This window comes from Glandiceps talaboti, chromosome 6, assembly GCF_964340395.1.
Source record: "Glandiceps talaboti chromosome 6, keGlaTala1.1, whole genome shotgun sequence".
Classification (NCBI taxonomy): Eukaryota; Metazoa; Hemichordata; class Enteropneusta; family Spengelidae; genus Glandiceps; species Glandiceps talaboti.
In genome coordinates this window covers 13,228,218-13,241,316 of record NC_135554.1, presented here as the reverse complement: position 1 = coordinate 13,241,316, position 13,099 = coordinate 13,228,218, and the positions used below count along the sequence as shown (strand labels likewise).

General features: G+C 36.5%; 1 protein-coding gene across 3 annotated transcripts; it reads right to left on the bottom strand.

Moving 5' to 3' along the window:
* Positions 1 to 2,676: 2,676 nt before the first annotated feature.
* Positions 2,677 to 12,788, bottom strand: LOC144436692 (excitatory amino acid transporter 2-like). 3 transcript variants are annotated; one of them, XM_078125540.1, is made up of 11 exons: positions 12,676 to 12,788; positions 9,472 to 9,615; positions 9,166 to 9,277; positions 8,338 to 8,542; positions 7,826 to 7,868; positions 7,499 to 7,619; positions 6,819 to 6,945; positions 6,053 to 6,286; positions 5,237 to 5,431; positions 4,126 to 4,260; positions 2,677 to 3,535 (listed from the first exon to the last, which is right to left on the bottom strand). In XM_078125540.1, the coding sequence occupies exons 2-11, from the start codon at positions 9,586 to 9,588 to the stop codon at positions 3,388 to 3,390; spliced, it is 1,437 nt and encodes a 478-aa protein (XP_077981666.1). In that variant the 5' UTR covers positions 9,589 to 9,615; positions 12,676 to 12,788; the 3' UTR covers positions 2,677 to 3,387. The 3 variants fall into 3 exon arrangements, with proteins under 3 accessions (XP_077981666.1, XP_077981668.1, XP_077981667.1); XM_078125542.1 differs by lacking the exon at positions 12,676 to 12,788 and adding an exon at positions 12,524 to 12,566; XM_078125541.1 differs by lacking the exon at positions 12,676 to 12,788 and adding an exon at positions 12,206 to 12,276.
* Between the last annotated feature and the right edge of the window lie 311 nt (positions 12,789 to 13,099).

Here is a 13,099-nt window from a genome sequence, read left to right as displayed (position 1 = left end):
TGTTCAAAACTACACTTTAATATATATTGATATATATACATAGTCTCGGTTACCCAGATTCTTGCCATTGAGGGCTCCACCAGCAGCAGGGTAAAATGGTGTACCCTTGCTGGTGGTGGAGCCCTCAATGGCAATAATCTGGATAACCGAAACTAACATATACGTACGCGTTGCATCAAAGGTCAAAGCTGTCCCAAAAAACAGGTCAGCTGATGGGCACATTCTATGCATTGAAATTGTATGCATCTACCATTTATATTCACTTCTTTTGTATGCAATGTAATAAATAGGCTTTGATTTCTACTTGTCTACTACACACTCTATGACACATCTAAATGCACATGCTCCATATGAATGGTAATTAAAATTGGTAATTAATGACTGTCAAGAGAGATATTGTTTGAGCGGTTCAGAGTATTATCATAGAAAGTTCAACAGAATGTGAACATATTCGAATATTTACATTTTTGAAATAGCATTTATAAAAGATAAAGTGAAAACCAATATATATTGCAAACAAAAAGAGATGATGGGTCTTTGGATCCGAATGTGAATGTGAATCCAAAAATAGTATTCAGTCTATACCCGACCTGGCCTGGCCTGTATTTGGCCTGTACCGACCAATAATCAGCTGAAGACAACAAGTTCTCATATGCAGGTTTTACCATTTTCTGTTTTCACTTGTTAGTCAGCCAACTTATCATAGACCCTCCACCAAAGTTGGTCTTTGGACAAATGTTTTGTTGACATGTTGCCGAAAATCGCGATTTTTTAATTCAACTCGATGATGTGGGAATGTTACTGTACCAACAAACATAGGAAAGTAGTTATTCTTTTTAGAACATGTAAAACATATTCAATTATCGACCATATAAATGTCAAAACCGCACTTTCACAACCCGGAAATTCAACTGCGCTATGTCATCAGTGGTCTGTATCGTGTACCGTGCTTCAAACTTCCAAAAAGTGTAACCAGTTCTTCTAGGGGTACAGTGATGCCTCGATACTCATTACAATGTTATGATAATCGTGCCAACAGGCCTATTATTACAATATTGCAATGCATGGCCATGTTATGTCACCTATAGGCAACATTTGTGTTTCGCCATCTTGAACGCCGCACGGGGTTGTGGGATTGCTCTCGCAATGCGCACCGGGAAATCTGGATACGACCGAGGGGGTGTAATCAGTCGAAAGCCATCTTTACTATGGACAACACCATACGAATACCGCACATTGATTACCGAATTATTTTGAATTTCAGTAAAAGTTTGAAGCGACAGCCACTCCAGTAGCTCAATTTCATTGTCTTGAATGTACTAAGAAGTGTTTTTTAACTGTACGTCGTCATACAACTAAGGAATTAATCAACACGAGTACGGCTGTAAACGCTATTTGTAGCATCGCCGTATCATGTGTTCCGTTAATACGGCGTTATTACTTCTGGTAAATTAAGCACAATTTCGGTAATATTTCTTTGTCTACATGTATGTCATGATTTCAACATTTTACTGCTATATTTTGACGAAATATACGGAAGCGAACGATCACGCACGAAAACATGAGTGGCGTGTCTGGAGAGAAATTCCGATTCAATTCAATCATTGCATGGCTTCCTTGTCAAATATACTAAAAAATAAATTTATATAATATATACATGTATAAATATTGTCTCACTATAGTTCATTGCACATTCATGTTGTAAAACACGTACAAATAGAGAGCAATACGACATCAGAAAACTGATTGTAAGTCGAAAACGCGTCATAAAATGATGTAAACAGTATTCAATTACCGCTGACACAGTCGATCACAACACGTCCAAATCGCCGATCGTAAAAAAATGTCTTGAAATGACGACGTTCGGTGAAAAAAAAATCTTGGTACATTAAAAACGATAAAAAGAAGCTTATGGAATGGTTATCTCTTCAAACTCTCACGGAAACTCAAAACAATTCGGTAATTAATGTGCGCTATTCGTATGGTGTTGCCCATAGTAAAGATGGCTTTCGACCGATTACACCCCCTCGGCGGTCTTCAAATTTCCCGGTGCACATTGCGAGAGCAATCCCACAACCCCGTGCGGCGTTCAAGATGGCGAAACACAAATGTTGCCTATATGACGATACGGTAGTGCGTGGACTCGGAATGCACATAGAATTTACATATGGCGGGCGCATGCGTAGTCACTGCGTGCCGCAATGCATCCCTGGGAGAACCACCATTTTTTCAGACATGTACTACTCGAGCACCAGATATATGCGTTGCGAGTATCATTGCAACTCCTGTGTCTGCTACAGTCATGAGCGTTACCAGTTCTGTCATGCGCTGTCGTGTGCAAGTAAAGGTCAAACCCCACTGCGTAATCTTCCCACTTCGACTGACTGACAGTTATATATTATGTATATAGCGTTTGATTACGTAATTATTATTTGTGCCACCCTACCCCCGTGCACCCCATCCCACTCGTACGTCCATGCAGAGACCACGGTGACAAACCTTAAAAAGTCTTTACACAGAAAGATAGACGGGGGAAAGGGAATTTCCTAGTACAAATGTATATTGTGTTGACATGTATTAACGTTTGATTAATAAATGCAGTGTATCCTCTGTTTATGCTTTATTTTAATGCTTTATACGTACGTACATGCTTTCTCAGTAGTATAGCGCCACCAACATTCACGTTAACTTAAAAGGTCTTTTAGTTCAGTAACTGACACCTACCAATCCGACTAACGGTTGGTGTATTACCATTTGTCAGTTAGTAGATATTTACACTGGTTATGGAAATATGTTACTAGTAATTTGCCAAATATAGCCTACCAGTTTGATCAAGGATTAGCTGTGCACTAATTAATTCAAAGTTGGTAAGCTGCAAAGAGACAGAGAAGACGATAGTTTTGATTTAAAACTTTATCAACTAGAGATGTTATATTTTAAAAACATGAATAATATTATAAAGCCAGGACATCGCAAAAACACCCACTGTTATTTATTCGACCTGGTGTCACCAAGGTTGGTGTGTAGGGGTGATCCTAATGTTTAAAAATGTTTTTCTTATAATACTAGTAAGTAAATCACCCCAGCACTGTTATATAGCTTTACACAACGACAGAAAATGTGTTTAGGGTCGTCAGTGAAAAACGATGTGGGGTCGGTCGGGTAACTGGAACCAAACATGTTGTTTCGGCCTTATTATATTTAGTCATGTCATTTACAAACTAATAAGAGAAATTGTTACAATAACAATTTCTTCTAATGAAATGATTTTATTTTTGCAATACGTGTATTCTTGATTCTTTAGACGTAGTGGCCCTGTATGGTATTTTATCATTTTTGGTATCTTTGTTGACAATATTTAAAAAAAAAAATGTTTATCCATTCGTCTCATTCGCATTCGGTATCTGGGAGATTTACATCCTCTTCTGAATCGATCACTGGGTTACTTGTAATCTCTATAGATCCGACTCGTGCATCAACAATCCCCGTACATATACAATGGCTGGTAATATTCACACTTGTCCGTAAGGCATCCCTGGAATGTAGAAAGCGAAATGTTTATTTTGATCGCATAGCTTATAACTGACGCCTCATTTTCAACTAAAGCCTAAAGGTGGAACTGTTTGTAACTGACGAGACCGTGATTGCGACTAGTTAATGAACGAAGACACTCGCATAATACACACTAACACTTATCTAAGATTAAATCGACAGATGATAATGGTAGTCAGCGATACGAGGTTTGTTAAAACGAGGCTGTGGTCTTGTTTGATTTTTACAGTATCACCCAAAATGTCATTTGTATTTTATATTCAAATTGGTAATTAGAATTCAGAGGCACTGTCGTCATTCGGCTACAGGTTTTGTCGGCAGTCTTCAGAAGCACGGTCCTTTTTCTTATACAAGACCGTTTTTGCTGATGGACACGATTCAATACTTCGTAATTTACGAAAATTAAACTACTATTTGTTTTTGTTTTTAGTGTCAACACATTTGAATTGACAACAACGAACAAGAGGACTATACTACAAATCAACAAATGGAAAAAATTAACAAAATAATGTAGGCATTTGTGACAGTAATAGTTAGATATAGGTATATATATATGTAAATGATTATACTCACAGTAACCACTCCATAGCAACAAGTAAGGCTATGTTTTCAAATGGGATTCCAGTTGAACTGACAACCGTCGCTATGGCAACCAAACTTGAGCTTGGAACCGATGGTAAACACATCGATAAAGTCCATGAAATGATTCTGAAATTTCACAACATGAAAACATTAGAATCGCGATTATTTAGAATAATCAATACCTACAGGCTGAACATGTGACGATGATATCAAGCTGTTGTAGTACAGAAACCACCACGATTTGGAAATAATATTATAGATTTTGGATTTTTAATATAAAGAAAATGAGAAAGTGACTTGAAAATAAACTGCGTAAACAAAATAATCACTATGTCATGTCCGGTCTGGGCATCCATCTTTCGCTCCTCCATGACTGAAACGTCACCGTGCGTAGGTTGAGTTTCAGATTTTTTTTCAGTTAGAAAATCACAGTTTAAACTGATTCGTTTTCTCATCCATGTGACCACTTTAAATTTGTCATACATCAGAGACAGCATTTACTTTTTAACATGTTAAACTCATTAAATACATGTATTATAAGCTATGTTTTCAAAAATGAAAAAAACCCTGATAAGATATTATTATCAAGAGCTCCTTAAAGATTGAAAATTGGTGAGTCTGAGCGGGAATACGCATAATAAGGTGGCACGTAATCATTCCTACATTGGTTATGATGTGTCGGACATTTTGTTCTAATGACGAAGCGTCAAATGAGATGTTTTGTTATTCGTGTCAAGTATACGTTACTTTGTCTTTGAACAAATATGTATTTTTCGCAATTATGGTCTGTGTACAATAAAAAGTGTCTCAATAACCTTATAAGAATCTCATATAAGAATGCCTTTCGTATCCTGATTGGCTCTTTTTTTTCGTTTGAAGATTATTTGAATGTATAGGAATTTAATGTATTTTTTGAAGTTTCAATTACTTCTATCCATTTTTACCTAGTTTTAAATGTCTCAATTGTATAATGTCTTTTTCTGTATATGGGATTGAATCCGGCAATAACATTTTAATTATAATATTAATTACAAGGGTGTGAAGGAATGGTGAGTTGTGTTTAACCAATCAAATATTGAACTGGAGATTGTAAGGTATTTACGTGATTGTGACGACTTGTCCCACAGTAGGTGTAATGTTGACAGTTTGAGCCAACCACAGACTACTACTGGCGATAAACAGGGCACTCCCATCTCCTTTAAAAGCAACATTTAGTGGAATACAGAAACTGCTGACTTGTTTTCTAACATGGTTGTTCTCTTCACAACATCGGAATATTTCTGGCATGGTGGCAGCACTGCAATGACAAATCAGATAAAATGAAGAGTACCGACTTGACGCAAATGTGTTTTATCAAGGAATGGGTTCAAATTTTAGGAGAACAATTAAAGATTATAATGTATGCATTGTAAGAATGTAACTAGTGGCACAAAGCTGACAATCAAATGTATTGTAAAATAATGACAATGACATCATTGTAGTTTGTTATACCTGAACTTCACGATGAACTTTGCAAAAATATTCTCACACTGAGGTATATGGAGAATTAAACATTATGAAATGCAGGTCACAACTTCAGACAGGAATCAGTTAAGTATTCATTTTGTATTTTACAGTAAATATATCTGCATTGTATTGAGAATTTCAATATCTAAATTAGTTCTGTAGTATAGGCAAATATGAGGCTAATTAAAAACTCAACAGTACAATACTAATATGACATGTAGATAGCAGTAAGAGAAATAATTAATATCTTAGATTCAGCATATCTACTAGGGTATTATTAAACATGCAATAAAGGTAACGTAATTGTAACTGTGAGGGCGCTACATGCATGTGCACTTATTTTATCTGCAACACTTTCTCAAATTTCTTCAGTTGCCGTAGATGGCGCTGTCACATAGGTTGATATACCTACCTACTTTTAATCACCATGCCCATAATGCTACAACGAACTATTCCTGATAGCCACTTGAATGGATTACGACGAGTTGTTACAAAATATATCAATGATAATGTAACAAAGACATGAATACACAACCCAGCGATGACTGTGGCTGCAAACAGACCAAGGGACAGGAAAACCGCTCCCACATCATCAACTAACAGCATGGCTTTAGCGATCAGACTGGCTGTACCGACTGGAAGACACCTGCAATAGGGAAGCATAGAATTGTCATCATCATTACCACCACCACCACCACCACCACCACCACCACCACCACCACCACCATCATCATCATCATCATTATCACCACCACCACGTCGTCGTCGTCGTCGACATCATCATCATCATCATTATCACCAACACCATTCTCATCCTCATACTCATCATCATCATCATCATCATCATCATCATCATCATCATCATCATCATCATCATCATCATCATCAACAACAATAACAATAACAACAACAACAACAACAACAATAATAATAATAATAACAACAACAACAACAACAACAGCATCAACAACAACAGCAGCAGCAACAACAACAACAACAACAACAACAACAACAACAACAACAACATTATGTATTGCACGTTTCTCACAAGTGTGCAAATTTCAATCTGATCATTACTAACTCTGGATATCTTATCAGTTGTCAATAGTATAACTTAATGAGTGAATGCAGTAATGAGTTGAATGACAGACTAAGTATCAAATACAATTGAACCTTACCAGATGAATGCAGTTAAAATACAGAAGATAATTAACTTGAGAGATGAGACTATTTCAAGCATTTTTCGAGTGGATTCTCTTTCTACACTGAGTGCCATACCGAATGCAATACAGAATGCGAGGATACCTAAAACGGAAATATGAAGTGATTGAAACTTTACTTTACTCTCTCCCACTCCTTACAGTATTACTATCACTTTTATTGCAACACCCAATAACATACATTAATAATTTTAGCTCTACTAGTTCACATACATGTGTTTCATTTGATCTCGTGACGCTCAAAGTAAGACATTATTCAAATTGGTGCTGTGATATCGATGCGAAATACATTATGATAAAACAACACTAGTACGTTGTTTTCTACTTGTAAAAAACCCCAATGTGAACCGATATAGTCCAAATCCGTATTTGAAACCTACTAAATGTGTAAAAAGTTCTTGTATTTCCTTGAAACGATCAAAATAAATACATGTTTTTGTCGTCCATGTGCTCGGTCAACGGGGGAGGGGGGGGGGCAGGTAATACCGCGTTCTATCTCTCATCCCAGATGAGAATGCTACAATGCACATTGAAGTACGTCATTGTATGCATTGACAGAATAAGATAATGATAAACCAACCTTATGTGTATACAATCTTTTAAAGACGAAGTAAAATTATATAACCCAGCTTGATTACCTAACATATTTGTGCCATCTCCGTACTCCGTCCATTTGTCTAACACCTGTATTTCGCTAGACGTTGAGCTCGACCCATTCTCCAACTTGGTTGTAATATTTAGATCGTACTCTGTGTACACCTAGATATAAACCGTATATTATCGGTTATATTACGATAGAAAAAAAGTTAATGGTACATATTTTACGTGTTTCGTGGACATATAAGTATACGTATATCAGACGATGGCCTAGAACAGACGTTAACTGTCGTAGATGTGAAAAGACTACACAATCATTATTGACACATCATATCAGCATGATGAAAATTCCATAAATCTCGACTTACCGTTTTTATACATGCCAAAACAAGGTTATCAGTAAAGACATTCCTGAAAAAAACCGAGTGAGGTAATATTTTATCACTGTAGTTGAATACGATTTCTAGATCATTAAAAAATCCATGGTCTGCAAACTGAGGCTTCACTTTCGAACGGAACCTCTCGTATTGCCTGCTATGACAGTTGCCCAGCGCCCTCTACAAACGGTTGGTGTGATAAGTACTTATTAGGCCAAAACCAAAAAGAATTGTTTCATGTCTGGACATTTTGTCTAAAGTGATTTTGAAAAGGCATTTTTTTTGTAATTGTCAAACCTGTCATTCAATCTACTATTTATGGCAATTACTGTTTTTTTTTTCGATTTTGTACTTCAGAGCAAGTGTGTGTGAGGCGGAAGTCATGCTTATTGGGCTGGACAAACACGCACGTAATACAAAACAAAGATAGACGCGGGTGTATTTAAGTGATGCGCGAGCTGACCAGAAATAATTTTTTTTTTTTTTTGGTTTGGCATTATTACCTGAATAAATCCGCAAAGACATCTTGTGATTCGTAATAAGAGGGTTGGAAGTCTGGGGATGCTAATTCACCAAATGACGACCCTGGTTTGATGGCCAGTGTCAAGATCACGCCAGTTATAGGTGCTAACAACGTCACTGATAATATGTAAATCATTGTAGTCAATCCTAGCTTCCCATTGGTCTTCAGATCCAATGAACCAACGGCTGAACGGAGTGGAAAATAGAATACATTAAAGGAAAAATAATTATATGAGGTGTGATCAAATGTAAATAAAATACATCTACGATGTTTCAAGACATATTATGATGACAACTTTCCTACGATTATTTTCTGGTATCACTATTAGGTATGATTACTTTTGTTACCGCTAGGTATGGCTAGAAAACTTCATTGTTATTAGTAGTTATGATAAGGCAACTTGCCTATGATAACTTTTTATTACTAGTTACGACAAGTCAACATACCTATGATCAATTGCTATTACTAGTTAAGATAATATATATCATATATGATCACTTGATATTAGTTATGATCAGACAGGTTAACTGTAGTAACTTGTTATTACTAGTTATGATAAAACAACTTACCATTGATGACTTGATATTACTAGTTAAGATAATACAACTTGTCTATGATCACTTGTTATTACTAGTTATGATAAAGCAACTTACCATTGATGACTTGATATTACTAGTTAAGATAATACAACTTGTCTATGATGACTTGTTATTACTAGATATAATAAGACAGCTTGTCTATGATCACTTGTTTACTTGCTATACGACTTACTGCCGATGACACATCTAGTGGTAAATAGATCACTTACCACTGATTACTGTTGACATCACGAGTGGAATAACCGAGCATTTCAGTCCACGAAGGAATAATTCCCCAGGGAATCCAATCCACATTATGACGTCATCAGAAGGGTCGTATGGCTATCCATGTAAATGAAAAGAGTGGATGCACATGTATAAATGCGTTTTGTTTATTTAAAAAGGGTTTTAAAAATGTCATGAATGAATATAGTTTTCAATTTGTTGTATAAGATTGTAGGACAGATTAGATCGCTGAAGCTAAATTTGGCTAAATGCCCAAGTTGATATACATGATGGTTAATTAACAAACTAACCTTGATTGCGAAAGCTAATATAAAACCAACAATAACGCCAACTATGGTCAACAGTAGTAGACGATTATCCTTCATCCAGCCAACACAACATGTTTTCGAGCATTTCAGTCCTGCCATGTTTCAATATATTGAAAAAATGCTATCCTGTGAAGGAAAGAAAACAAATTCAGAAAAAAACTATACTTAAATTAGGAAAAACAGACCACAGGATTTCATAGTGAAAACTCAGTGAATGTTTTATTATTTGTATTGCTTGAGTGGTCCAGGAGTCGTGAAGTCGAATGATATGGCTATTGTAGCTGGCCTTGAGGTTGCATGTATCAGCTTTGTGCAAGGCTAAATTCCTTGACTGAGCAAGATTGTGCCCCAATCAATCTAGGTATGTAATCTGGAACCTAGTAGGATAGAGGTTCCAACTTGAATGCTTTAATCCGATGTGCTTACAGAGGCTGAAATGAATTGTATACTCCCCGTTGGGTTGAGGAAGTATAAATGGGCCTCTATAGTTTCATGCTAGGGGTAATTAATAAGTGTTAGCATCTGAAGCTTTCCAGAGAACACTTGATCTGACAATTATATCGTTGTTATGGATAAAATAGCACAAGCTGAATTTTATATGCTTGTTTTTTTTACACAGGTGAAAAGCAAAACATATAAAACCTCGATTCGACTATTCTAGTATCAAATGCTACTATCGACGCATGGCTTCTATATATATGACATTACGATTGTCTTCTGACATTGCTAGAGCAGTTGATTCGTACGTAAAATAATTACGTCATCGGTATACATTATAACTTAATACCAGATTTTGAGTTCAGTCAATTATGAATGGCAAGTGATGACTAAGTATTGCTTCAGTTATATTAGGAAAATAGTGACTGTTGAATGTACAGCAAAAATTACGCCCCAAAACGTATGATTTCAGCTTGTGCCAATTTAAAGTGAGACTTTCTCCAGGCTCTATGCATACATGTAGATCCCATGCTACTATTGGTTAACATTATAACAAGAACCGGGTTTGTTATTCTTCCAAATATTTAATCGCCTCAGCTGAACGTTTGAATGCTATTATAGAAAGCGACCATATATATATTATTGCAATTTAGTTTAGGAAAACTTAAAACAAAATTACTGTTACGGTATTGCTAACCTCCCTTTTTGTACTTGCATATAAAAATATTTTATTTTATAAGATAAATCATAATAAGTTAGGGTGCCTTGTCGTATGTTGCCCCGAGACATGCATGTTTCTGCACAAGTACAGCTGTTGTTAAATCGATTTTCTGGTCAAGAGACGAACACACTATTATGTATGACCGTACCAGAAATAGATACGCCCATGAGAATAGTTCATTCGATTTACGGGGTAGGTGTGAGTGGGGGTGAATACGATTTAAAACGCACCATAATTATATCTTATATTATGAATACACCTACTGCTGAGTGGTCGAGTAGTACATTGTATGTCAATAAACTGTCTACTTATATCATATCATTGCTTACTTAGGGTAACTTGATAAGGCTCTTGTCTTCATAGCCTGTCGCAATTATAGTCACATTTTTGATTGATGTATATAAAAAACGCAAAATTCACTGCTCTATATGTACCCTGGTTGATTTATGATTATTTTGGTAAATAATATAGTGATCAATAATGCAATACCACCCAGTGTATACCATGCAATGTAAGGTGTATTGTAATCGAGAGCATTATACCCACATTCGACTCCTTAAACACTAAGCTGTTAACTGTTATTTGTTCCGAGGCGAAGCAGAAAACAAATTATGTGGTTATCAGGTGTGTGCACAGTTAATTGATTCTTAACACGTTTACAGACACTTGTATTATGTAACTAATAAATGCCCTGGTTAATTGAAATTCAGAATAAATCTATAAAATATAGTTTGAACAATTAAGATAAACAGCAGTAAAAGTTATCATATTCACCTCGAAATAGCACGCTTGACTGGTAGCTCTTGCACTCTAGTATTTGCCTAGCATGTATAGTAAGTAAGCCCTTGGGCGTTTTTTGTCAACCAGTCGTCTCAACTTCAATGTGTGGATGACTGTATATGTAACAGTTAGCTGCATATCATTGGAATCAATCAAGTGTAAACAAGTGACAGCACACTGACATAGGAAATCAATAGTTGGACGACAAGAACGCTTGTCAGTGCAATTGCACCCGACTGGAAACAAATATTTGACTTTGTGGGTTATCCAAGCAAGTAGTTCAATTTTTATTTGTATATCTGTTCTGTCGATCTTGTTGTTTTACTGAAATAAACTAAACTAAACTAAACTAAAGCTAATTCCCATACGTTTATACAATCTCTCACTGAAGTGAGTTCTGAACAATGTCCCAGTGCATAATAGCATGGAAGTATAACCCACGTGGGTTATACTTCCATGATAATAGTAATCTCAAGTACTCCTATTACCTGAAAACACAGTTGCACTGACGATATTTAAATCCAAACTTGTGTGGAATTAACCCAAGCCATTGGCATTTTCTGTAGTATGTATATACTTTCTAAATCTTATCTAACACGCATTCCGTGACAAAGGTCAACCCTTTCGATCTACAATGACCGAAAAAATTGTCGACGTCGCCGACATTCCTTCCTTGTATTCACGTGGTTCTGCCTTCCACATATACAGATATATTAAAAATACTGCCATAAACAAGCACGAATAATCATGGTAAAGTAAAAATGACCGGGAGCTCACCTCATCAGTGCAGGGACCTCCGAAAATGTTTTTCGAGCTCCGGTCAATTTGGTTACAGCGTACCCGAACCAACACCGTCGTTTCCGGTTGGCAGTTATTTACGTACATGTACTACAATGTACTACCCAGAGAATACAATTGATCAAGGACATGTGTTCATTGGCTGTGCAAAGAAATAGCATAAGAAAGATCACGAAAACAGAGACAGTCTTGATAGGAAAGTCAAATGACATGCTAAGATCCATGACCACTACAGTGGTTGTCTAGGCCAGCGTCCTTCACGGCATTACCGAAATGCACGCTGAATTCAGGGTTTACCTTAAATGCTTCAGTCCACATGGGGCATGTATTATTGCTGAGATTGCCGTTTTCTTTGGAAAATATCGCACGAATCCTGCTGCTACAAATGTATCAATCTCTATACAATGAAGAAATTGAACAAAACATGCACATTTGCGACAAAAACATACCTGCATGACGAATAGGTGCAAAGTAAGGTTATACACAATCACCGGGGCAAAAAATGCTTTTGTAACGAGAAAAATGGACCTTTTACAATAAGCGAGTGCTGTATAAAATCCTCTGTATGTCAAAGGCAGGTCAAATGACATAGCCGTCTAATGTTCACTGCTGATTGGCTGAGAAAGAGGCGTCCCCCATCACTAAACCCGGAACCATGGATCGCGAAAAGTTTACGACAGCTTCCTGGCGAGTATACTAGTACGATTTCCAATACAACTGCATTTTTACTGTGTCAAACTGTGAATCTGTGTATACTGAAATTGATTTCATTTTTGTTGGCCGGGGGATTTGAAGGTCTTATTGTCGACAGCGTAGTTTCGAACAGCCAATCGGCAACGAGCTGATTATTCAAAATAGCTAGACGTACAGAGG